This window comes from Oryx dammah, unplaced genomic scaffold (assembly GCF_014754425.2).
Source record: "Oryx dammah isolate SB20612 unplaced genomic scaffold, SCBI_Odam_1.1 HiC_scaffold_1, whole genome shotgun sequence".
Lineage (NCBI taxonomy): Eukaryota > Metazoa > Chordata > Mammalia > Artiodactyla > Bovidae > Oryx > Oryx dammah.
The window spans coordinates 99,664,878-99,690,922 of record NW_024070185.1 but is presented as its reverse complement, the minus strand read 5'-3'; the positions used below and the strand labels follow the sequence as shown (position 1 = coordinate 99,690,922).

Sequence of the window (26,045 nt, the reverse complement as noted above, 5' to 3'; positions counted from 1 at the left end):
ATCCCATATGACTGGACTCTATCATTGCTGAATGTTTATTTCTAAAAGGTGAATTGTGGGATGGAAGTCATGGATCATAACAAATGCCGTCCTACTTCTTACTGCAGAGATTGACTGTGGCCACCCTCCAGAAGTGCAGCACGCGATCCTAGAGGGGAATCACAGCTCCAGACTGGGCAGTGTGGCTCACTATGTCTGTCTAGAGGGCTTTGAGAGCCCTGGAGGAAAGATCACTTCCGTTTGCACAGAGAAGGGCACCTGGAGAGCAAGTGCTTCGTCATGCTCAGGTATAAACCCCATTCTGTAGGGCTCCTGTCTCCTAGAGCTAAATAGCAAGCAGGAGTATGGAACCTAAAGCCTTTGATTGCTTGCTCTGTGTACTGCACCTAGCCATGCCATTTACCCCAGCAGGCACTTGGCTTTAGATTTGTCAGCCGAACCCTGAAGATTTAAAGGGTGGATTGGGAAAATAATTTGGATAGAAAACATTATGCATTTGTCTTTTGAAACTCACTTTAAACCACAGTGACTCCTATCTCCTGCTTGGTTGGCTGAGAGACTTTTCTCTATGAACCATTTTCACAGGGGGCTTACTTGAAAGTCCTAATTAAGCACATGTTGACAGCTTTTCAGAGGAAAGGTGGTGTCATGTATAGCGAGGTTTTTAATGTTTATTTTTAATTGTGGTAAAATATGCACAACATAAAATCTACCATCTTAACGCTTTTTCAGTGTTAACTATTTTCACACTGTGCAACCAGTCTCCAGAACTTTTTCATCTAGAAAAACTGAAAGTCTGTATCCATTCAAGAGTAACTCCCTATTTTCCCACTCCCCACAGCTCTGGTACCACCATTCTGCTTTCTGTTTGTATGAGTTTGGCTAATTGACCTCAAGTAAACGAAACCATTAGTATTTATTGTTCTGTGGCTGGCTTATGATCCTTAACATAATGTACTCCAGGTTTATCCATGTTGTTGCCATTGGTGGTATTTCCGTCTTTTTTCTGGCTGAATGATAATACTCTGCTGTGTTTATATACACATTATGCTTATCCATTCATCTGTTGATGGACAGTTGTGCTGCTTCCACCTTTTGGTTATTGAGACTAATGCCTCTCTGAGCACAGGCTTACAAATATCTCTTTGAGACCTTGATTTGAATTCTTTTGGAGGTGCCTGCTGTGCTAAGTTGCTTCCATTGTGTCTGACTCTTTACGACCCCATGGCCTGTAGCCCACCAGCTACTCTGTCCATGGGATTCTCCAGGTAAGAATATTGAAGTGGGTTGCCATGCCCTCCTCCAGGGGATCTTCCCAACCCAGGGATCAAACCTGCATCTCTTATGTCTCCTGCTTTGGGAGGCGAGTTCTTTACCATTAGCGCCACCCGAAGTGAAAGAAAGTGAAAGTGAAGTCGCTCAGTCGTGTCCGACTCTTTGCGACCCCATGGCCTGTAGCCTACCAGGCTCCTCCATCCATGAGGTTTTCCAGGCAAGAGTGCTGGAGTGGGGTGCCATTTCTTTCTCCAGGGGATCTTCCCAACCCAGGGATCGAACCCTGGTCTCCGGCCACCTGGGAAGTTCACAGTTCTTTTGATACGTTCCCTCAAATGGGATCACCTGTGAAAAGGAGTTTTGAGACTTCAGTTCAAACCCTAGCAGTGCCCTGTGCTGGCTGTGTGTCCTCACGTAAGGCATTATTCTCTTAGAGCCTCAGTCTCCTAGTCTGTAAGAGGGAGGAAATGTAGCCTGCTTTTCCTACTTCCAATAGTTGTTGAGAGGGAATCAAATGAGATAATCTACAGGGAACATTTCAAAATTTAAACCACTGTGCACATAGTGGGTCTTTTACTGAAATTAGTAGCCTGACTTGAAGCGGATCCTGAGTCAGAAGTATAGACTTCCACGTGCTTTATTTCAGCGTGGCCTCCAAGAAACAAGGTGGGGAAAGGCAGTGATTCTTAGGCTTGTGACAGTTGGCCCAGGGTGTGACAAACTGTTGTCACCTAGTCTTGAATGGCTCTGGTAATTTGTTTCTAGATGTTGACTTGCTTGGCTCTGAAGACAGATCTCTGAAGAGTGAAAGCCCAAGGTAGCTTTGGTTTGGGTCTCTGGCTTGACTTGCAGTTGAATTATGGCAGAGTGTCTTGAGTTCAGTTCAGTTCAGTTCAGTCGCTCAGTTGTGTCTGACCCCATGAACCGCAGCATGCCAGGCCTCCCTGTCCATCACCATCTCCCAGAGTCCACCCAAACTCATGTCCATTGAGTCAGTGATGCCATCCAACCATCTCATCCTCTGTTGTCCCCTTCTCCTCCTGCCTTCAATCTTTCCCAGCATCAGGATCTTTTCCGATGAGTCAGCTCTTCACATCAGGTGGCCAAAGTATTGGAGTTTCAGCTTCAACATCAGTCCTTCCAATGAACACTCAGGACTGATCTTCTTTAGGATGGACTGCTTGGATCTCTTTGCTGTCCAAGGGACTCTCAAGAGTCTTCTTCAACACCACAGATCAAAAGCATCAGTTCTTCAGCACTCAGCTTTCTTTATAGTCCAACTCTCACATCCATACATGACTACCGGAAAAACCATGGCCTTGACTAGACAGACCTTTGTTGGCAAAGTAATGTCTCTGCTTGGGTCTTGTCAAGCTAAGTTTTCTAAAGGAAATTCTAGCATGAGCAAATATAACACATGGACTGTAGGTTATTATTTGTCCACAGAGGAAGAGTTTATGACCATTTGTGGGATGGAGATTTGAAGAAATCTATCAATTCATTCAATAGATATTTATTTAGCATACATTGTGTGTGGGGTACTTTGCTGGACACTGTCTTTTTGGAATTTATGGGGCAATGGAGTAAATAGATTTTTCTCCAAAGAAATGCACATACAAATATACATTTAATCTTGAAACCCTTGGGTAAAGAACCCTGGAGAAGATGAAGAACTCAGTCCCGTTGCTGAAACCATGTCTGTGCCATGCATTTTCCACATTTACTTATCTATACTGCCATTGCAGCAGGATGTAGGTTAGAGATTGCAGTCATAGCAACAAGGAGGGGTAGATTTGAATGAGAACCCAGAGATCTAGACCAGCCTGCTCTTAGGTCCCATTGACTTGTCCAACTTGCACAAAGAAGCAAGGGCAAACCTATAACTAAGACCAAGGACTCCAGAGTCCCCATCTTCATCACTGGAAACATTGAGAAGAGCTAACGCCATTTCAAACCAGACTGATAGTCTTCCCAAACAATGACTGCCTCTCCAACAGCACCTCTAAGTTATTTGGAGGAAATGAGGCAGCTGCCTCGTGGGTTGCTGAATTCAACCTCTGGGGAGGTGGTCTTGGGCCAGAGCTACCTGCGGAGTCACTGGCTCTGAGAGCTGGGCGTAGCTTCAGGACCCTTAGCCATTTTCTTTATGGCTGGCTCAAGCTGCTCGTGCCCCCACCTTTCAGAATTCAGTGGGAGCACTAGGATTAGTCACTCCCTGAAAAACCAGTGGACCTGCATGGGGCATAGTAAGCTATTAATTAGCTGATGCTTGTAGAGCACTTTGAAGAACAAACATGTTATGTAACTGCTAATTATAATTACCGACCTCAGCCTGCCACCTTTCACAATGTCTGTGGCTGCAGCTGCAGCTTATGCAAGCTTTGATTTAAGAAGAGAAAAGGCATTCTCCCCGAGAGCTGTGATCTTTCTCTGAGGAGGCCTCTATGCCCTCAATCAAGATTGGCAGCTAAATTCAATTTCCGCAGATAAAGGGGGGCGATTTACATGCTGATTAATTCATGGCACAGTGCACACGATCGCTGGGTGGGTAGGTAGGAGACGCTTCTGGAACTGTAGTGAGAGAGGCTGATTACCACGGCTCTTGCTCAGCTGCCCCTCCCTCCTTCTTTTTCCTATTTTTCACCCGTTTCTTCCTACCGCCCCCTTCTGCCTTACCTCTTTTTGTGTATTTTGTATTTACCCTCCTCAGTGTTCACTTTTTTCCAATTTTTTTCTACTTTTCTGCCTAACCTGCGAATGCCTTTTACCCTGGTCCTCTGTGTCCATTCTGTTTACCCCTCTTTTTATACTTGAATGTCTAATTCCAAATTGGGTGGAATAATTTCTCTTCATTTTACTTGGGTTGTTCTTAGTTAAAAATAGCTTTGAAGTCCCTATTTATTTGGATTAGCAGCTTGGAAACACATATATTTTAAAAATTTGTTGAAGTATAGTTGATTTACAATGTTGTGTTCATGTCTGCTGTATAGCAGAGTGATTCAGTTAGAACTGTATACATTTTGCATGGAGTATGAACTCTGGCAAGGTGGTGGGACTTTTTTTTTAAGGCCAGTTTAGACTGGAAACTCCAGACAGCCGAGAATTAGGCAGTTATGTTGGTGTCTGGAAAAACCCCAGGTGGAAGCTTGATGTTCAGTGAGTCGGCTTACCTCAAGATCAAAGAGACTGATTCATTCTTGATAAGCCTGTCCCTGGCTTTCATTCTGCACAGGTCATTTGTCTTTTTATGTTTAGAATCTGAGTTAATAATTAGGAAGCTGATGCTCACTCACTCCAGGCTCTGAGAAGAGCAGTATCTCTATTGAAACGCAGACTGTTTGACTGCTGGGAGCCTCTCTGAGTCCCTCACCCGACTCAGGCACCGGAGCCCAAATGCTTCCAGGCCTCCTGTTAGCTTCTGCTCCTTCTGTTTTTGTTGTTGTTCTTGATGCTGCTCTTCAGCCCAGTGAGTGCTCACTTGCAGCTCGACATATTTCAAACAGAAAAGAAAGGTCAGCCGGAATAAATGGGCACACATGCAAACAGCCACATGCCTGGAATTTGTTTACGTACATAATGTTTAGACCATCAGGCATTAGAGCTGCCGTTGATCACACACCAGCTCAGATACCCACGGCTCTGCCAGGGGCCTTGATGCTTGGTTTCATTGTGTCCTCAGAAAAACCTGGTGAAATAAGTATTGATATTTTCATTTCATAGATGAGTAATCTGAGACTCGTAAAAGTGAAACAACTTTCACAGGGTCATTCAGTGACTAGTAAATGGCAGAGACAGGATTTGAACTTAGGTCTTGAAGCCCGAGATCTGTCTCCTACCAGTTTCCCAAGGTTGAACTATTTGTAGATGACCCTGACAGAGTTTGTCAGAGGAAAAGTATTGGTTATTTAATGTTTCTTTAAACAACTTAGATTTAAAACTTAAATTTGTAGTTTAAATTTATTGACCAAGGACACTTCATAATATATGTGATAGCATGAAATTGATGTTAACACCTCGTTTTTTTCAAAAATCAATACCAGGCGAGCCTATAGAGTGTATAGAGGTGCCAGCAAAAATCATCCTAAAGCATATGAAGCATTTTAGAAAAACATACTCTAAGTCATGCTGCTCTGCCTCTTTTAGGTGACCCTAAAGACTGAAAGGGCCTCCCAGGTGCCACTAGTGGCCAAGAACTGGCCTGCCAGTGCAGGAGATGTAGAGACTTGGGTTCGATCCCTGGGTCAGGAAGATTCCTGTGAGGAGGAAATGGCAACCCATTCCAGTATTCTTGCCTGGATAATCCCACGGATGAAGCAGTCTGGAGGGCTACAGGCCATAGGGTTGCAAAGAGTCGTACACGACTGAAGTAGCTTAGCATGCAAAGACTAAAAACAAACAGGAAACACAGCAGAACTCTTATAACCAAACACGATTTGTGTGACATTGTCACCTTGGGGAGGGAGCCGTACTCTCATTTCAATGATGCTATTATCAAAATGTTTCTGTTTTGTAATCCAACTGGGATGGCCTTTGAAGGTGGTTTATGCATCACATTGGAAGATTTGTTTGTTAGTTTTGAAATCAGGTACTGTTTTCACCTAGAAATGACCTCCAGCTTGACCGTCTGCTAGGGTCTCCTGAATTTATTTGGTAGGATCTTTTACTGTTTTCAAAAATAAAGAACATGAATATAAAATTGGAAACCAAAAGAGTACTTTAGGCCAGGCCCTGCCCACCGTGGGGCTCCTGAGAGAGCGGGGTGTGCTCACTGACTCTGTCCCCTCCCACCCCAACCTTGTCTCAGTCTCTCCTGCAGGAGAATCAGGCGTCCAACACCGCAGTACACTGTGGTTCTCTCACCAAGGTTTCCTAATGACCACCTAACTGTCAAATTCATCTTCTAGCATCAATCCTTGTTCCTTTTAACCTTTTCATAACACTTAGCATTGCCCACCATTTATCCATATATTCATCCATCTATTTAATCAATCAACCAAATGATAAATATTTTTAAAATATCTGTGTCCAACCAACTGTGTTAGTTTCTGGGGATAGAGAGAGAGACCTTGTTTGTCTTTGCTGTTAGGAGAGATTTGTTATTGTTGTTCAGTTGCTCAGTTCTGTCCATCTCTTTGTGACCCCATGGATTGCAACATGCCAGGCTTCCCTGTCCTTCATCATCTCCTGGAGCTTGCTCAAATTCATGTCCATTGAGTTGGTGATGCCATCCAACCATCTCGTTCTCTGTTGTCCCCTTCTCCTGCTTTCAATTTTTCCCAGCATCAGGGTCTTTTCCAATGAGTCAGTTCTTTGCATCAGGTGGCCAAAGTTTTGGCGCTTCAGCTTCAGCATCAGTCCTTCCAATGAATATTCAGGGTTATTTCCCTTAGGGTTGACTGGTTTGATCTCCTTGTAGTCCAAAGGACTCTCAAGAGTCTTCTCCAACACCACAGTTCCAGAGCATCAATTCTTTGTTGCTCAGCCCTGTTCATGGTCCAAACTCTCAGGAGAGATAGACTGAGATATTAAACAACTAATTACAATATTAGTTCCTTACAAATGTGATGAGTACCACAGAGAAATACTAAATGCTGATAGAATGCTAAAATACATATCTTTATATATATGTACATTTATACATACACACAAACGTGGGCCATGTACAGAATCTAAAGCAAAGCAAAGGTACTTTATCACCAGTGAATGCTTTGGTTCTCAGAGTTCAATGTAGAGTTCATTTGGATGGTGTGGGGGCCTCCTATGTTTAAAGCCGGGGAGGCCTAAGTGTCCTACAACTGGACAAGCCAGAGATCTGCTCTGCCTGCCTCTCTCCAGTCAGACATCAAGTCTGATCATGGAAGCATGTGCCCTCCTTTGGGAGAGAAAGAGCCATATGTGAGAAGGGTGAGAGATCAAGCCCTTGCTGCCTCATGGAGGCCCTTCTCGGGTGGGGGTGAGAAGGTTGGGGTGTTCGGTGGGAAGGAGGGAGATAAAGGAAAGAGACATGAGTGCAGATCTTCTCTGTCCTTGACTCCCAAGGCATCACGCTGTCCTCGCCAACCACTGGCCCCCTTCCGGGTCGTTCTCGCCTCTGATTTCCCCTTGAATTTCCGTGTGTCATGGTCCCCTGCTGCTGTGCCGCCCACTCCCCACGTTGTACGTGGGTGGGTCACCTGCACCCCGAGCTTCAGTTGCCATCCACGCATTGATGACCTTCAAGAAAGTTTTTTCACCTAGATAGATTAACTCAGACTTAGCATGTTCTAAGCACAATTCATTCGTTTCTTGCTCACAAATGCATTCTACTTCCTCCCATGTTTCTTATGAGAACAGTGGAAGGCAATCCATTCAGACTCTCAGGCTTGGAGACTGGCAGTCAGCCTAGGCGCCTTATCACTCATCTGCTATTGCTTCTCCTTCAGGAGAAACTATTACTTATGGTTTTAAAGGCAGTGCCCTGATTCCATATTTTTGCCTTTTTGCTGAGTAACTTCTTCAGTCCAAAGGCTCTGGGTTTTGGAGTCTGGCAGGTCTAGTTCTGAATTCGGACTTGACTGCTTACTGCTTCTGTCTACACTATCTGGTCCATAGTAACAACTCAGTAAATGTTCACATATAATTGACTTTATGATTGCTTCCCATGACTACTGTGAAGATGTGATCAAGTCTATAAAGACCTATATATCAGTGTTTGATGTATTGGAATCACTGAGTAAAGGGGGTCAAATTCTTTCCTTGTGATCTCCAGTTTTTCCTTCAAAACACACCAGAGTTATTTTTTGTCTTTTAATTAAAAAAATTTTTTTTTGGCCACACCAAGCAGCATGGGATCTCAGTTTCCCAACCAAGGATTGAGCTTGTGCCCCTGCATCAGAAGCTCAGAGTCTTAGCCACTGGACCACCAGGGAATTCCTCCTCCAGAGGTATCTTTCTTAAAAAAAAAAAAAAAAAGTCCCCACCATCTTCCTGCTTTTAGCTCTCCATGGCTGATAGGAGTAAGTCTGTGTTTAGTCTGGTGCACAGGTCTTCCCAAGTCTGATCCTGTTCTCTTTCTGAAACTTTGCTGCCCCTCTTCCTCATCTCCAACATGTTACACAACACCACTCTGAAATTGTCCATACCGTTTACACCTAGGACTTTGGACCTGCTTAGATGTCTTCCCCACTCTTAAGCCCTGCAGCCGTGAAGGGTTGCATGGCCTCCATGAAGCCAGCTTCCCCATTTCTTCCGGTGAGAGTTGGTGGCTTTTTTCTCTATACCTTGTGGTACTTGTGTATAACTTTGTTCTGATATTGATGGAATCATAATTTATCTGCTTGTGTGTTAGCTTCCTCCATCAGATACAGTGTTCCTGAGGGAAAGACTTACCTTCTGATCATCACAGCTCAGTGCCTGGCAGGGGAGGATGTTTGGTGTTCAATGATGGTTCAGTTAAGGGTCAATAGTGAATAAAGTGCCCTGGACTCAGTTCGAAAGAGAACTTCCAAAAGTGTTTTCAGTTTTCAGTACTATTAGAATGAAGGTGTAGCCTCCCAAGTCATTTCTTTTAAAAGGGCAGCATGAATGTAGATGTTTAATATCTGATACATTTACAAAGAAGTCTTTCCAGCTGGTGTGTAGACACCTGGAGGGAAGAGCAACTGAATTTTGTTCAACTACTCCTTGGAATGAAATAGCTGACCTCCCTACAATAAGATCTGGGTCCCATCTGTGCAGAAAGCAGGGCACAGGCTGGAGGCAGATGGCACTTCTGAGATGTCATTTGTGGTTGTCATAGTGAATGAACAAAAAGGAAGAACAAGAAAGGAAACTTTCATGTCTCTCTCTCTTTTTTTTTTTTTTTTTTACATTTTAGGATAATAGGATTAGAACTTTTTTTAAAATTTAAATTTATTTATTTTAATGGGAGGCTAACTACTTTACAGTATTGTATTGGTTTTGCCTCATGTCTCCTTTCTAATCTCTGCTTGGGTGGCAAAGGGTCCTGAGTGGGAAGGAAATATGCTTTAATGGCAACTCAGTGACAAGGTGAGGAGTGGGGTGTTTCCTTTTCCTTCTGGACCACAGGATGAGTATCAGGGGGCTGTGGGAGTGAACAGAGGAGTCTAGAACTCTAGTGCTTTGATGGGCTGGAGAGGGAAGGGGCTGGGAATATTTGGGACTTTTTCAAGCTGATAAAAGTCTGTAGCCAGTGTCATCATCATGCTACCCAAGGAAGTGAATGATTGGATCTTTGCATCCATCAGAGTACCCATGTCCACACCTGGAATATTTCTTTGATTTCAAATTATCTGTGCTCCAGGAAGACGCACGGATGTAGTGACCAGGAGTGCAGTAGATGGACGCGCGTGATCCTCTGGGGTCTCTCCAGAAATTTGCCTCTTTTCCTCTTCCTGCCTCTACTTATTCCCACTTACTGTCAGCTGACTGGGCTTACCCATGACCAGGTCATGTGTGACATCAAATCTCGGCAGTGCTGCTGATTGGGTGATTTAGTAAAGATATAAAATCTTCTATGGGCAAGGGGGTCAGTAGATTAGGGTCTATCTAAAGGTAGCATTGGTTCTGAGTATGAAGAAATGGGGCTTCCCAGGTGGCTCAGGGGTAACGAATCTGCCCGCTAATGCAGGAGACATGAGTTTGATCCCTGGGTTGGGAAGCTTGCCTGGAGAAGGCAGTGGCGTCCCCTCCAGTATTCTTGCCTGGGAAATCCCACAGACAGAGGAGCCTGGACAAGCTACAGTCCATGAGGTCTCAAAGAATCGGACATGACTGAGCAACTAACACACACACCACCCCCCAGGGAGCAGGAGTGAAGGCTGAGGTGGGCAGAGCAGGGAAGGAAGCCGAGCCAGCGTGAGGATTCCTTGTTGCCCTGGTCCTTACTGAGTGCACGCGATCGGGCCATCAGTGCAGCAGCGCCCTGAGAGGTCCTGTAAGTCTGCTCTACAAGGGGAAGAAAAGTAAGCGGCAGATTTTTCCAGTACTTCCTGTCTTTCAAAAAGTGTCCATTCCCCCCACTTCCAGGTTGCACATGCAGCAGGGAAACCCCAGCCTGGGGGACAAGACATGGTCACGTTGTCAAAGCTCAGACAGGGCAGGAGCAAGGGGCATGTGAGCTGAGAGGATCTAAAACACCCATAAGGGGTATCTGCTTCAGTGGGGAAGCTTGAATGTAGGCTCAGGAATATCCCCCTCTGGGGAGATGCTGATTCTCTCCTCTAGAGGTGATAGTTTGGTAACTTCTACCTGCAGGGAATAGGGCTTCCCTGATAGCTCAGGTGGTAAAGAATCCGCCTGCAATGTAGGAGACCCTGGTTCAACTTCTGGGTTGGGAAAATCTGCTGGAGAAGGGATAGGCTACCCACTCCAGTACTCTTGGGTTTCCCTGGTGCCTCAGCTCATAAAGAATCTGCCTGTAACGTGAGAGACCTGGGTTCGATCCCTGGGTTGAGAAGATCCCCTGGAGGAGGGAAAGGCTACCCACTCCAGTGTTCTGGCCTGGAAAATCTCATGGACTGTACAGCCCATGGGGTCAGACGTGACTGAGCGACTTCCACTTCACCTGCAGGGAATTTTATTCCTTTTGATGCTGTTGTAAGTGAGTTTTTTAAAATTTCATGTTTGGCTTGTTCTTTGATAGTGGACAGGAATGCAACTGCTTTTTGTACATTGGCCTTGTACCCTGCTACCTGGTTGAACTTGTTTCTTAGCTTTAATTGTGTGGTGTGTGTATGTGTGAATTCCTTAAGAATTTTTTTAGACAAGAGCATGTCAGCTGCAAGTAAAAATAGTTTTACTTATCTGCAGGAAATTTGTTAAATAGAGAAAAAGCTAAGTCGTTTCCCCATTCTCATCTGAACAACTTCCTAAGTCGTCTACTGGGTTCATTGGAAACTGCTATCTCAGGAACCAAGGCCATAATATGGTCTCCCACATTGCTAAATTTATTACATGAAATATGTACAGAATATTTATTTATTTGAAAAATTTTAATTGGAGAATAATTGCTTTACAATATTGTGTTGGCCTCTGCTATATAACAACGTGAATCAGCCATAAGTATACATACGTCCCTCCCTCTTGAGCCTCCCTCCCACCCCATCCCACCCCTCTAGGTTGTCAGAATACTGCCGTGAGCTCCCTGTGACATACAGCAACTTCCCATTAGCGATCTATTTTACATATGCAATGTGTATGTTTCAATGCTACCCTCTCAATTGGTCACCCCCCGCCCCTGCCACATGCAGAATATTTAAAAGAAACAGAACAATTTAAGGAAATTAGTGGCTTCCTGATAAATCAGATTTAAATGGTTTCAGTTAACGGAGCCCCAGAAATACCCAGGGACCTCGTGGAGAATTTATTTAGCTTACCCGCAATGGGCCGCTCCTGAAGAATGGTCATGGGTGGGTCCCTCTTGGGAACAGCAGTGACCTGGCGATCAAAACTCTCCATCAGTCAGTGGGAGGAGGGAACCGGAAGCTGGTCTAACCTGTGCAGCTGCAGGGAAGGCTCAGGGCTCGGCTCTGGGTCCCTTTCCTTCCCCCGGGAATGGATGCCAGTGGCATCCAGTGGCCTGTCAGACCAATCACAGGCTGGAATTCTCACCCATACCTAAGGGAATTCTCACCCTTTTCTTCGACATCAGGTCATGGGCTGAGCTCACTCATGATAAAGTTAAATTGGGTGATTGGCCTGGGATAGCTTGAACTGCTGATTCGGTTTCTGAATCCTAGTGTGAATGGTGACCAGCAGAGAGACCAGCTGGGCAAGTAAACAAAGTCATGCCCTCTAATGGGCTGGCCATTAGGATTTTCCCAAAGTCCTTTGATGCATTTTGTTGAGTGGATTCTTTCTTTTTCTCTTTTAGAAATAATTGTAGAAATTAATGAGGTGTCGGTGTTTAATAACACCTGTGTGAGGTGGCAAGTAAACTCAGGAAGAATAAACTCCAAGATCGAATATGTGGTAAGTGAAGTGAACTCCTTTTTTTTCTGCCAGGGCAGAGATGGTTATTATGGGAATGAGAGTCAGAGGAACTTGCTTCTGGAAGTGCTTCTCAATCAAATAGCTCTCCAGTCCCATAGTCCTTTTTAAAGTGAGTAGAGTTTATCAGATATCTGGATTATTTTACTTTACATGTGGTGTTTAATGTGTTTGTCATCCTCCAGGGTGTATGCGTGGGGGGTGTGTTTATATTTGGCATCATCATGATTGCTTGTTTCCAAGCTCTTGTGTGTCACTCCCCCAGAGCAAGCCTAGAAAGCATCTGCTGCCTGGGTGACAGGATGCAGCAAGCAGGTCTTGGGTTGTGACTGCCTCCATTGATCACTGGTCATTTGAGTGCAGGATAGCTCTCCTTAGAGAAACTCCCCATTTCATGTCACTTCTCAGGGTTTCTGGATTACCAGGCTGATCAGATTTTATCATCAGATACCTGATAGCAGAGGTTTGCCCTGTTTGTCTGCCCCAAGGTGAGCAGTGCAGTATGAAAGGGAATAGTAAGAGAGTAGGTTCCAGCACTACAAAATCTCTCTTGGTTGTTTTCAGTGAAGTCACGGTGGGTTCTCTTGTCTTTTCCCCTCACAAAGATACACATAAAAGGACAGCGGTTGGACCCCCTGGAATCAGTTCATGAGGAGACAGTTAATTTGACCACAGAGAGCAGGACCCCAGAAGTGTGCCTAGACCTGTACCAGGGTACCAACTACACCGTGAACATTTCTACAGCCCCTCCCCGACGCTCCGTGCCAGCCGTCATTGAGTTCCAGACAGCTGGTAGGTGGAGGTGAAATCTCATTTCCTCCTAGAGAATGCTAAGCGCAGGATGTGGGGAAACGTGCTTCAGAATCCACAGGTCAGGAGAGTTCACAGTTACTTTCTAAGGTTTGCAGCCAAGGGGTTAATTACTCCAGGGGTCAGAATGAGAGCAGGGCTAGTAGAAGAGATTCCTGTCCTAAGGATGCCAGACTGAATGGGCACTGATGTATGGATTCTCACCTGGGTCCTCTAGTTGACGTGGAAGGTAACAAGAAGGCATTTAAAAGACAGAAGTAGGCAGTGATGCACTCTGTTTCAATTGTCCAAGGCAATAGAGAGTAGCCATCTGGCTTATCTTTGGGGGGAAACTCAAAAGTCATTTCTTACTCTTGCCTATGACAAAGGAGGAGCCAGGGAGGCTGACCCAGGAGCTGTACATCTAGGATGAGAAGTGACCCCAGGACTGATTAGGGGTGGGGATTCAAAGTGAGGGTGAGCAGGGGGAGAGGAGGAGGCAGCCCTAGGATGCAGGAGGGTAGAAGTTGGTTGGAAAGCAGATTGGACAGGAAGGAGCCTCAGGAAGTTGTAATAAACACTAAGGCACATAGATATCATCTGGATTTTTATATCATCATGACAATTACAATAAGTTTTTTTCAGCACTTTGGTTGTGGGATGTCAAAATTAATTAAATTCTTTAAAAGCAAACCTTGAGAAGCCATTGGTGTCATTTATTGTCTTGTATGAGTTGAGGTAGTTCTCAGCTAGCTATTTGATGTCCTATTTAAGAAAACCTATTTAAGTTGGGCCATAAAGGAAGCTGAGTCCTGAAGAATTGATGCTTTTGAACTGTGGTGTTGGAGAAGACTCTTGAGAGTCCCTTGGACTGCAAGGAAATCCGACCAGTCAATCATAAAGGAAATCAGTCCTGAATATTCATTAGAAGGACTGATGCTGAAGCTGAAGCTCCAATGCTTTGGCCACCTGATGTGAAGAACTGATTCACTGGAAAAGACCCTGATGTTGGGAAAAATTGAAGGCAGGAGGAGAAGGGGACAATAGAGGATAAGAGGGTTGGGTGGCATCACCGACTCAATGGACATGAATCTGAGCAAGCTCCGGGAGTTGGTGATGGACAGGCAGGCCTGGCTCAGAGTCGGACATGACTGAGTGACTGAATTGAATTTAAGAAAACTCAACCTTTAGGTATTGCTGCTTCTAGGAACTAGGAAGTAACACGGATGTGGCAGAAATAAATGAAAAGTGTGCTAGTCTTTACAATATCATTCAGACTATGAAATTATACAAAATAGGTCTCAGGGTACTTATATAGAAATAAAATGATTTATTTCTAAGTAAAGACTATGCTAGGGAAAGATATTGCCAACTTAATATGGTAACTAAATTAGAGAAAATTGTTCAGAGTTAACAATAAATTACTGTAGATTTATTAGGAATGAAAAGATCATCCTAGGACTCCAAACTCTTCTGTCCCAGTTCAGTCAATGACAGATTGCTGTTCATTGTCCGCTGTTTTTACTAACATCCTCTTCAACCTTTTCAAGTTGATTTCAGCTGGGGCAAGCATGGTCTTTGGGTTCAGACAGACCTGGATTTACATCTTAACTCTGCTGCTTAAGAGTTGGATGACCCTGGCTGAGTCTGTTAATGTCTCCAGACCTCCTTCTGTCTGAAATTTTAAGTGGAACTAGATTAAATTTGCAAGTTAATCTAGTGAGGATTGGGCTTTATATTGAATTATCCCAACTGGGTACAAGGTACATTTCTACATTTTCTCCACATCTACTCAGGATTTGTCCTTCCTGTTTATTTATGCCTTCATGTGAAGATTTGTCATTCTGCTCATCTGGATCCTGCACATTTAGCCATCCAATTTCATGATTAGCATTATGCCAGTTCTCTTTAAATGAATTGGGAAGTTTTCCATATTTTTATACCTTGAAAAATTTTATATCACTTCAGGATTATCCTCTTTCTTTAAAGCTGGGCACATTTGTTCATAATATCATTTAAGTTTCATCCCTTTGGGAGATAATTCTTTGATGACTCAATTTCTTCTATGGTTTTGGGGATTTGGTTATGTTTCTTACATTTTCTTGAGTCAATTTTTATAATTTATACGTTCCTAGAAAATGTCCATTTAGTTGTGATTTTGTTTTTTATCTATTTATTTTTAATTTTTTAAAATAAAAAATTTTTAATTGGAGGCTAACTACTTTACAGTATTGTGGTGGTTTTTGCCATACATTCACATGATATATTGGGAGAATGTCAAATGGAATATTTGTTGACAACTCCTCTGGAGTTATAGATTATATATCCCCAGGTTATTTTGATTCCTAGTTTTGTGTTTCTTTCTTTTTGACACTTGATTTGCTTAGCTTGGGTTGTGTGTTTCATTACTATTATTTTCCCTGAAGAATAATCTCTTGGGTTATTAAAATTATTTTTTATCTCATTAATTTCTCTCATTTTAAAATTTCCCTCTCTCTGATTCTCTTAAGTTGGTTATATTGTTCTATTACTAAATTCTTGAGTTAATTGCATACTTCGGCTTATTTCCATTATTTTCTGTTTGATGATAAAAGATTTCAGTTCTTTCTCCCTTCTGGATTTGAGCTTTGGTGGAATTCCTTAGGCATTTATACATATTCTCTTTATTTTTACTTTTAAGACACAGTGTAATTACTATTCTGATATTCCCTTGATGGAAGAATTATTTATGAGGGTGTTAATATACGTTCCCTTTATTTTTACTTTCAAAGCATTATATATTTGGTATTTTGATTTCCCCATTGATTGAAAGATTAATTATGTATGTTATCAAGTGGTAGGTTTAAAATATTCTCAACATTTACACTTTGCTGTTGATTTCTACTTTTTTTTTTTTCAATTTTAGTATTTTTTGAGGGGGATTTGTTGACATTTTCTTGGGGTTTACTATTTGGCAAAGTTTTGCAATACTAAGTGTAGTGTTTGCTTGTAAATAAGGTAGGATTTAGTCTTAAATCAACTTCAGTGGTAAGGTTTTTCAGGACTTCTGTTTTTGTTGTTGTTATTATTTTTTGCTTATTCAGATTGCCATTCTTCTCAGTTTGCCATACATTCTGATAGTTTGGCTCACACATTTTGATGTTATGATATTTATGTTCATGATTGATATCTTAATTGTAGATTCTAACTTGCACTATTAACAAGTGGCTTACTTTAGCCTATTTAATAATTTTTTTGCCCTGATTTTCTTGACTTCTTTGTGCTCTGCTTGCATGACATGCCTTTGCCCACTTTTGTTCTTAAAATCTGTCTGGATAATATCGCTATGGATGTACTTGAGATAGAATACGTTGCAAACGTTTATGAGAAAAATAGAGTTAATCAATTTACACAGTGGTGTTTGTGATATGATTTTCCTTTCTTCTGTCATCTTAATTTTTTCTCTTTTTAATGCTTTGTTGCTGTGTCTATTGCATACTCTCTTGGCTGCACAAATGTTCATTTCTCAGTGATTCAGACAGTAGAGATTCGGTACTACACACTAAAAAACAAAAACAAAAAAATCCTATTTGAACGTGTATTTCTCTTATTACCAGTGTGGAGACTGGAATCATGTTGACTTCTCCCCCCTGAAAAGACAAGGAAGTTAGTATTTTTTACTTCCTTTTATTCCTTCCTCTTTTGCTTTCCTTTTGCTACTGGCTTAATACAGCTTTTTATTGCCAGCTTCTTATTTTTAATAATTTTTAACATGCACTACATCTTTCAAGAGTTCATTTTTATAAACTTATAGCAATATTTATAACAATTATATAAACAGCTGTATGTTTTCATCGTTCTAGTGCTTACCAGCGGTTCTTTCACACCAAAGTTTTTCTGTTTTCCTCTATTTTTATTTCTCTTTCTGCATCATGATTTCTATCTTCTTACTGAGGAATGGAATACTTTCTGAGCCCAGGGTTATCTGAGAACCTCATTTTGTTGTCTTCACAAGTGAATGGGAGCTTGATTGAAGATAAAATTATTGGACAAAACCTTTGTTGTCAGAATCCTGGAGGCGTTTCACATTGGCTTTGGGAATTTAAAGTTTTGAAAGAGGAATTTGAAGGTGTGATTTTTTTTTTTCAATCCCACGTAGACAATCTGATCTTTTTCATCCTGGATATCATAGTTTTTTTTATATGTGAAGTTCCAGACTTTAATCATTTACTCATGCATGTGATAAATGCTTATTGACCACTTACTATGTGTTTGACAGTTTTGGGCATTGGGAATTCAATAGTGAATGAGACAGAAATCTTTTCTTTGATGAAATTTCAGTCATGGTTATATACATGTTAATGTTTTTCACAGAGTTTTCCTAGAGCCCTGTGAGTTTTTGGATCTTCACATTTCGGTCTATCTACACATTAAGAATATTTTCTTTCATTAAATCTCTGAGTATTGTTTTTGTTAGTTTGTGTCAGCTTAAAAAAATATGCACAGTGTGAGAGATGAGAGTTAGTTTTATTTGGGGCAGTATGAGAACTGCTGCTTGGGAGACAGCACCTCAGATAGCTCTGAGACACTGTTTCAAAGACATAGGGGTGAAGGACACTGTATATGTGATTTTGATAAAGGGGGAGTACATGGAATCAAGTACAGATTTTTTGGTAGAAAATTTCTGCTTGTCTTGTGAAGCTTCTGCTAGTCACAAGAAACAATCTTCACCAAGAAGGATTTTAGGGGTTTTCTAGGTATGAAGAGATACAAGAATTGGGCTCATAAAATCAGCTCCTGAGAATATCTAGCTACCTGAAGACCTGTCCTGCCAGTCTTCCAGGAGCACAGAGTGCCTCATTTCTGCTCTCCACTCTGAACTCCTTCAGCAGGTATTGGAGTTCAGCTGCTGCAGCAGCACATAGTTTAATCTTTGTAGAGGTAGATGAGGAGCAACCATGGCAAGCGCCGGTTTGTGGTTGACGTTTGTTTTTGCACTTCAAATACTCCTATGTGGAATTCCTGCATTGGTCTCCCATTCTCTCTCTCTTTTCTTACACCCATGCCTTTGTCCTCTGCCTTCTGTGAATGTGTAGTAAGTTTCTTCTCTAGATGCATTTATGCATCTATATGAATTGACATTTCTGATGCACTTTAAATTCTCTTGTTGCACTTTCATTTCCTTTTGTATTTTGTCTCTTCTGGTTCCTCTTTTATTTCTGCCTCTTTCAACCAATTTCCTCTCTGCTATCCCATTATTCTACCATCTCATCCTTTATCTGTTTGAATACATCTTTAAAATTTTTTACTGAGTGTACAAGACAGATGTTGCTGAGTTTTGCCATTATTTTGCTCAATATTTCTTCAACAGTGTTCATTCTTTGCTTTCAAGGCTTAACTCCCTCTTCTTTGTAGAATCATTTCTTAGGCTCTCCCCTTTCTTGATTATGATTACTTACCCTTGGAAGTAAAAGTTTTATTTAGGGACTTCCCTGGTGGTCCAGTGGTAAAGAGTTCACCTTGCCACGTGGAGGATGCAAGATCCCTGATAGGGGAACTAAGATCCCACAAGCCACGGGGTAACTAAGCCCATGAGCCACAAATGCTGAAACCCATGAGCTACAACTAGACAGTTCGTGCATCCCAGTGAAAAGATCTCCTGTGAGAACAAAGATCTCGCGTGCTGCAACTTACATCCGAGGCAGTCAAATACATAAATAAGTAAATAAATGTTTTTTAAAGTTGTATATAGGATTGATATTCCCTTCATAAGAAAATGGATGGCATTCCCTCTGGTCTTACTTCTTATTGCATAATATTGATATGCTTATCTCAGATCTCATCTTGAAAGATTTACTGCTGATTGGATGAGCCAGTGTCCTTTGAGGAGCAGCTGCAAGAAAGCCTCCTGCCCTGATTGAACACTTGGCTATCTTGGATCAGTAAAACTGTAGCTCTTGCGTCAGCTCAGCATCACCTGGCTTCATGTGGACCTTTGCCTGCAGAGGCTGGAAGGAACAGCCTTTTGCCTACCACAGCTCTCTGTCAAATGGAACCTCCAGATCCCCAGGCCTCCACTTAGAAGTCCTTCTCTGTTAATGATCTCCATTGTGCTAACGAGAGACTACTTTATTAGAAGTAGAAATAATGAGAACAAACAGTGTATGTAACCCTGGGTGCTTATCAGAATTGCCTGGTGAGTTAAAAAAAGAAAAGAAGAAAAAAACCCACCGATGTCCAAGCTTTCCTTTAGATCTGCTGATGGGCGTTTAGGATTGGGAGCCACCAGGCTAAAGGGGCTCCAGACGGAGCAGTCCTGTGACCAGTCCTTGCTTCCAGCCCCCAACTCTCTGGGCATCAGTCTGCCCTGTTCCTTCCTTTGAGATTTTGGGACCCTGCTCCTTTGCTTGGAAAGCATATTGCACAGAGCTCTCAGCCTTTTTCTTTGCCTAGTTTCTTCCACATTGTGCTATGTAGAAATGTTTCTTTCCAACCCAGTTGCAAGTTGACCCATTTTTACTATTCTTTGTCACTTCTGTCAGGGTTGGGGGTGGGAAGTGGGAACCAGATGCCTTTGTTGTCAGACCATAAGGGCTATAAGTGGGAAAATCATATTGAGACAGGAACTCTGCAGACAATACTTCTGCTTTATGTTCTGTGTACAGACATATACTATATGTGGTATTGTTCACATAGGTGTACTTGATATGCCTCAAAACCACATGCATACATGGGGCAATTTTTGTTTCTGGGATCCTTATGCAATCCTGAAAACGAAAGTTGTGAAGGTATCGGAGAGCACTTGTGATAGGTCTTCAAATTCTTTCTCATCACCATATTTTTACATCTTCCAATAAGAGCTAGCCAAGACTACTTTCTCCGAGCTGATTGCCTGGTGCTGCCTATGTCAGTGATATTTAAAATTTAAAATGGACAATTCTGATTTTGAAGACAAAAGTTTATTGTTATCATTATTTCTTCTTAGGTAGCAAAGACTCCAGTGGGAGAAATACACCTGAAAGGTTGTTATAAAAAGCTTCTCTTTGCTAAACATTGAAACTTTTTCACATTTGTAGAAAATGTCCAGACTTGTTTGTTAGGAAATCTGCTTTCTCTTGAAAATTAGCCTTGGTATTACTAGACTCTCTGTGGGGTCTTAACAAACTTCTTTATTTTGTTGTTGTTTTAACTGCCTTAAGAAAATAGAACATCGAAGAAATGAATTAGGCTGCAGGAGGCATGAAATTACTTTTCTTCTATGCAGTGACGGAAATGCATCTGCTTCTTGAATATTTTACTGCCTTAGCCCTCATCTAAGGAGCTCTGGAAATACTGTCTGCTGAGGACACACATCTTGCCTGGTCTTCTACTTTCTGGTCATCTTCTAGGTTGGAAACATTTGCTCTAAGAGTTCTAAAACCTTTGGCTAAAACCTTTGACTTTTATTCAGCTTTCTCCTTATTCTCAGACTTTCTGCCTGTTGAGATACTTACCTTCATGACATTTTACTTATGGGACAATCCAAAGGATAGGATTAACTTTCTAAAATCTCACTCTACCCCGCTGCATTCATTCTATCCTGTTGCATTCACTCAATCCAAAGTCTCATACAGCATAACAGAGTTCCTAGTACTTGAAAAATTAATATGTTAAAAAAAGTGACATTCATATCTCATTTACCTTTTCTGTTTATTAGGAAGAAAGAGTATCTACACTTAGATGGCTTTATATTCAGAGAAATTCTCCAGTTAGCTGCTTGGAACTTTCTAATTTTGTTTAGTTCAGTTCGGTTCAGTTGAGTCGCTCAGTCGTGTCCGACTCTTTGAGACCCCATGGACTGCAGCGTGCCAGGCCTCCCTATCACCAACTCCCTTTATGGGTTAACAATAGTTTTATATATTTTATTCTTTTTTATGGATTTTTGACTGCTCTCAGTCCTTGTTGCTGCACGCAGGGCTCTCTCTAGTTGCGGTTAGTGGGGACTACTTTCTAGTTTCAGTCTGCAGGCTTCTCGTTGCGCTGAGCTCTCTTGTTGCAGAGCACAGACAGACTCTAGGGTACCCCGGCTCAGCAGTTGTGGCACCCAGGCTTAGCTGCTGCAACATGCAGAATCTTCCCCAACCAGGGATCGAACCCACATCCCCTACATTGGCAGGTGTATTCTTGACCATTGAGCCACAAGGGAAGTCCTACAAGCATTTTGAAATATATATACATTATTTACGCTTGTGATATAAGAAAAGCAACATGGACTGCTTGATTCCACAAATAAGGAAATGGAGGGTCAGAGGGGTTAAGTGACTTCGCTAAGGTCATGCAATTAAGAAGCTGTAGAGCCAGAACTTGGAGCCAGGCTTGATGCTTCGGCTGGTAAACATCCTGTTGGCTCTCGGAGTTGCAGTTGCCCTTCATCATGGTATGTTTGGCTAGCAACATTTCCCTGGGTTCTTTCTTATTTTTCAGGTGGTGATCCCTTAGAAGATGACGGGATTTTCAATATTTCAATATTTAATGAAGTTTGCTTGAAATTGAACAGGCATTCTAGGAAAGTTGGGTCAGAACAAGTGTATCAGGTAAGAAGATCTCTTATGCTATTCTTAATAAACTGTGTCACTTAAATATTTGGGTGCTCTCCAAGTGGGGATCCAGAGTATTTAAACACACTAATGGAATGAACTTCTAGATTGTTTAATTTTTGTTTCTAGAGATGGATGCAAGACAGCTGCAAGTGAGGGACTCAATTGAAGGAAGATACTATATACGTATTTTTAATTTTAATGATTTGCTATCCTTTTCTCTGATATTTCATATATATTATATTTTATTAATATTTTGGTATGTTAGTTGCCGCTGGTTTTGTCATCAAATTCATACATGGATGTGGGTTTTTAAGAAACTTCTTGCAGGGCTGTTGGTTCTCATTTAACTTGAATTTATAAACATCACAAATCTCAAGTGAAATTGTAAGTGTAATCAGGTAGGAACTGAGATTTGTTATTTTTGTGTCAGTTTCAGTTCAGTTCAGGCAAATTTTGCAAATTTGCCTCAGACTGATCTTCACTCTACCCCGCTGCATTCATTCTATCCTGTTGCATTCACTCAATCCAAAGTCTCATACAGCATAACAGAGTTCCTAGTACTTGAAAAATTAATATGTAAAAAAAAGTGACATTCATATCTCATTTACCTTTTCTGTTTATTAGGAAGAAAGAGTATCTACACTTAGATGGCTTTATATTCAGAGAAATTCTCCAGTTAGCTGCTTGGAACTTTCTAATTTTGTTTAGTTCAGTTCGGTTCAGTTGAGTCGCTCAGTCGTGTCCGACTCTTTGAGACCCCATGGACTGCAGCGTGCCAGGCCTCCCTATCACCAACTCCCAGAGCCTACTCAAACTCATGTCCATTGAGTCGGTGATGCCATCCAACCATCTCATCCTCTGTCGTCCCCTTCTCCCGCCCTCAATCCTTCCCAGCATCAGGGTCTTTTCCAGAGAGTCAGTTCTTCGCATGAGGTAGCCAAATATTGGAGTTTCAGCTTCAGCATCAGTCCTTCCAATGAATATTCAAGACTGATTTCCTTTAGGATGGACTGGTTGGATCTCTTTGCAATCCAAGGGTCTTCTCCAACACCACAGTTCAAAAGCATCAATTCTTAAGCACTCAGCTTTCTTTATAGTCCAACTCTCACATTCATAGAGCTTAGTGCCTAATGAATCATCTGGCAGAGCGTAGACTAAGTATTAAATTAGAATTAATTCATCAACCATTTGCCAGAAGAATATCATGTGTTAGGACCTGGAAGTTCTGATCCAAATTAATATAAGCATACATGTAAACAGACAACTACAATTTGGTATCATGAGAGTTTTGATAAAAAGTAAATAAATGGAATAGGAGATTACGTTCAGGTACAGTTTTCTTTTAACAAGAATCAGAAATGATGCCGAGTCATAGACAGTAAGTAGGAATTCACCAGATGAAAGATGTTGGGTGAGGTGGAAGAAGGGCACCATGGGCACGTAGGGTAGCTTATTGGATAATCGAGAATGTGGCTTTTTGGAGGAACAGAGAAAACAAGGGAGATGGGAAGAAATGAGACAAAAATCTGAGTAGTGGCCTGATCATTCTTGTATCCTGTACTTTTGAGCTTGGATCTTATTTTGATGTCTATGTGGAGGCACTGAAGGATAAACAGGTGAGTGAAATATTCAAATTTTTATTCTGGAAAGAACACTGAATCTAGAAATATATTCAGGTACCTAAGTAATTTAATATAAAATAAAGATGGTTTTTCAAATGAATACAGAAATAAATGGTTTGGAGACAACTGGTTAACACCTGGGTTAAGAGGATAAATGATTCTTACTTCATGGCCTACACTAAAATGATTAAAGAGTTCAATTTAAAAATCGCTATTTTTTTTAATATGTCAGACAAAGATTAAGTAACATGTGAAACACTCTTAATGAATCCATTGGAAAGAAGTGAACATTCAAAGGGAGTTTGCAAAAGAGAATATACTTACTGCCAAAACACACATGAGCATGTGTTATGCCTCAAAAAAAATATAAACCTTGAGTTACCATAGTCTTTCTATAAGCTTGGAGTGAATCCTGTTACACACAGCTGTGGGCACTTAAATTGGCATGATTTTCCAGAATGGTTACTCGTTAGGGTCTATCAGTAAATTTTCAGACATATACTATAATTTATTATGCAGACATACACAGAAAGATTAAACTATCCTCTGAAGCTTTATTTATATTAGGGGAAATTGAAAACAACTTAAATGCCCATTAATAGGGATTTGTTCCAATAAATAATCGTACATTCATCAGATAGAACACTATCGGACACGAAATATTTTCTGCTTCCCGCTGGACAGCATTTGCTGCTGTGGACCAGTATTCCCACTGAAATGGTCTCTCTGTCTCTGTTGGTCTGAGCCCTCTCAGTCTCCTTTACAAGATCTCTCTTCTGACTGTCCCTTGAATTTGATTCCCCCAAGGTTGTGCCTTCCCTGTTTTCTTGTCATAAGGCACCTGTCTTTGGGTGTCTTACCCACTGTCTTGACTTCCGTGACTGTCTCCATCTCCCAAGACTCCTGAGTCGATTTAGTAAGGGCTAATCTGTTCTCTAAGCTCTGGGCCCTGTACCCCACCCCCTACCAGCTTCCCATGCTCCCTCCAGCACTGTGTCTTCACATATGTGAGTCTCTACCTGCAAAACCCTTCTTTCCCTCATTGTACCTGGCTAACTCCTGCTTGAACTTCAGTGATCAGCTTGGTCATCTTCCTGGTGGGAGGCCTTCACTGACCTCTTCCGCCAAATGCCATCCCTTCTTTCAATTGTTTTTCCTGTCCTGACTTTTCACATCCCCAACTCACATAAAGTGAAGTCATTCAGTCGTATCTGACTCTTTGCGACCCCATGGACTGTAGTCTACCAGGCTCCTCTGTCCACGGGATTTTCAAGGCAAGAATACTGGAGTGGGTTGCCATTTCGGTTAATGCTAATTTCCCCTTCAGTCCACAATTAAGATGAGGAAGCCTTCCCTGATCCCTAAGGAGGAAGGTCAGGCGGCCCTCCTGGGTACTCCTCCAGCCTCATGTGTTGTAACACTTATTCCTGTGTATTTTATTTGCCTGGATACTTACCCGTGAGTTCCTTGAGGCTGGGACCTGTATCTTATTAACTGTTGTATACCCAACACTGTATACTCTGGCTGGCAAGTAACAGGCACTCTATCCATTTGCAGGATTATTTAATGATAGAGAAAATTTTTATAATATGTTAAGTAAAAGGCTATATTATAAAATTATTCAAACTGTCTGATTTCAAGTTTGTTAACTAGAAAGTAATTTTTGTTTATAGACTGAAATACAGGTAGTTTAGAATGAGGCAGACTAAATGCAGCCTCCATAGTTGTGAGGTTTTTCTCCAGCAGATGGCAGCAGTCTAGATGTAGAAGTGGGTGAGCTCAAACTTCTGGATGGACCCAGTGCTTTCAGTTGTCAAGAATGGGTGACATTGAGAACAAAGGGGTAAGGGTGTTGAGGGTGTCAGGCAAGGAGAGCAGTAGAAGTGATATAACAGCGGGTTTTTTTTTTTTGAGACGGGGCGGGGGAAGCTGAGGGTGGGGGTGTTAGGATATTAGTAGACAGTTTTGAGTGAGGAGGTCTTAGGGGATTTCCTGAGAGCAATCAGAGTGGGAGCAAGTGGTCCAGAAGAATAGGGGATTGGGAGATCCAGGTGGAGCAGCTCAGAGGAGGATACAGTCTAGGATGTGGCTGTGGATATGCGTAGCTCAGGTGGAGTGGAAGAACTTCACAGCAGTGAACTCAGGGCACTCTGAGACCAAGTTTTGATGGCTTATCTATATAAGGACTTTCATGTTACCCAAGAGAATGCTAGAAATGCTTGCCTCTATGGTGGAGAGAGGAATCTCTCAGTGAGCCAGGTGTCAAGAGTCAGGTGGAAGAATGACTGTGATGAAGAAGGGTAGAGGATGAAGAGTCAGTGACACCAGCACCAAAGGAAACTCTAAAAATATGTACGTCCAGCTGAAGCACCAGATGATCATATGATCTGGGACTTTTACATGTTTTTTTTTTTCCTTTATAAGCCCCTATATTATATGTACATCTTGAGTTGGTGGTGGCTAGAGTATTATTGGGTTAACACTGTGTGCGATGACTCCTTATACTGAAAACTCTTTTCCAGAGCTCTAATAGGCAGGCTCAAGTGAAGTACCATGGCTCAGTTGCTCAGTTATGCATTCCAAAGGCAGATAATTTGGGGTTGTCCTCATAAAAGTTTAAAATGTCTATTCTAGAGACTTGTCTATGGATTCCTTATGAATGAAAAGAAAAGGATTTTTCCCAGTAACTCTAGTGCAATCTCCTTCACCTGGGTAGGCTCAAGGGATTACTGTAGACTAGCTTGACATCTGAAGAAGGCAATGGCAGCCCACTCCAGTACTCTTGCCTGGAAAATCCCATGGATGGAGGAGC

The 26,045-nt window shown here is 41.9% G+C and overlaps 1 protein-coding gene across 1 annotated transcript in view; it reads left to right on the top strand.

Moving 5' to 3' along the window:
- SUSD1 (sushi domain containing 1) overlaps positions 1-26,045 on the top strand; it is a 135,131-nt gene that overhangs the window by 47,787 nt on the left and 61,299 nt on the right. The window contains exons 6-9 of the mRNA XM_040239531.1: positions 108-287; positions 12,149-12,246; positions 12,870-13,056; positions 21,496-21,605. Of these exons, the coding sequence (XP_040095465.1) occupies positions 108-287; positions 12,149-12,246; positions 12,870-13,056; positions 21,496-21,605 (575 nt within the window). The remainder of the gene's footprint in view (positions 1-107; positions 288-12,148; positions 12,247-12,869; positions 13,057-21,495; positions 21,606-26,045) is intronic.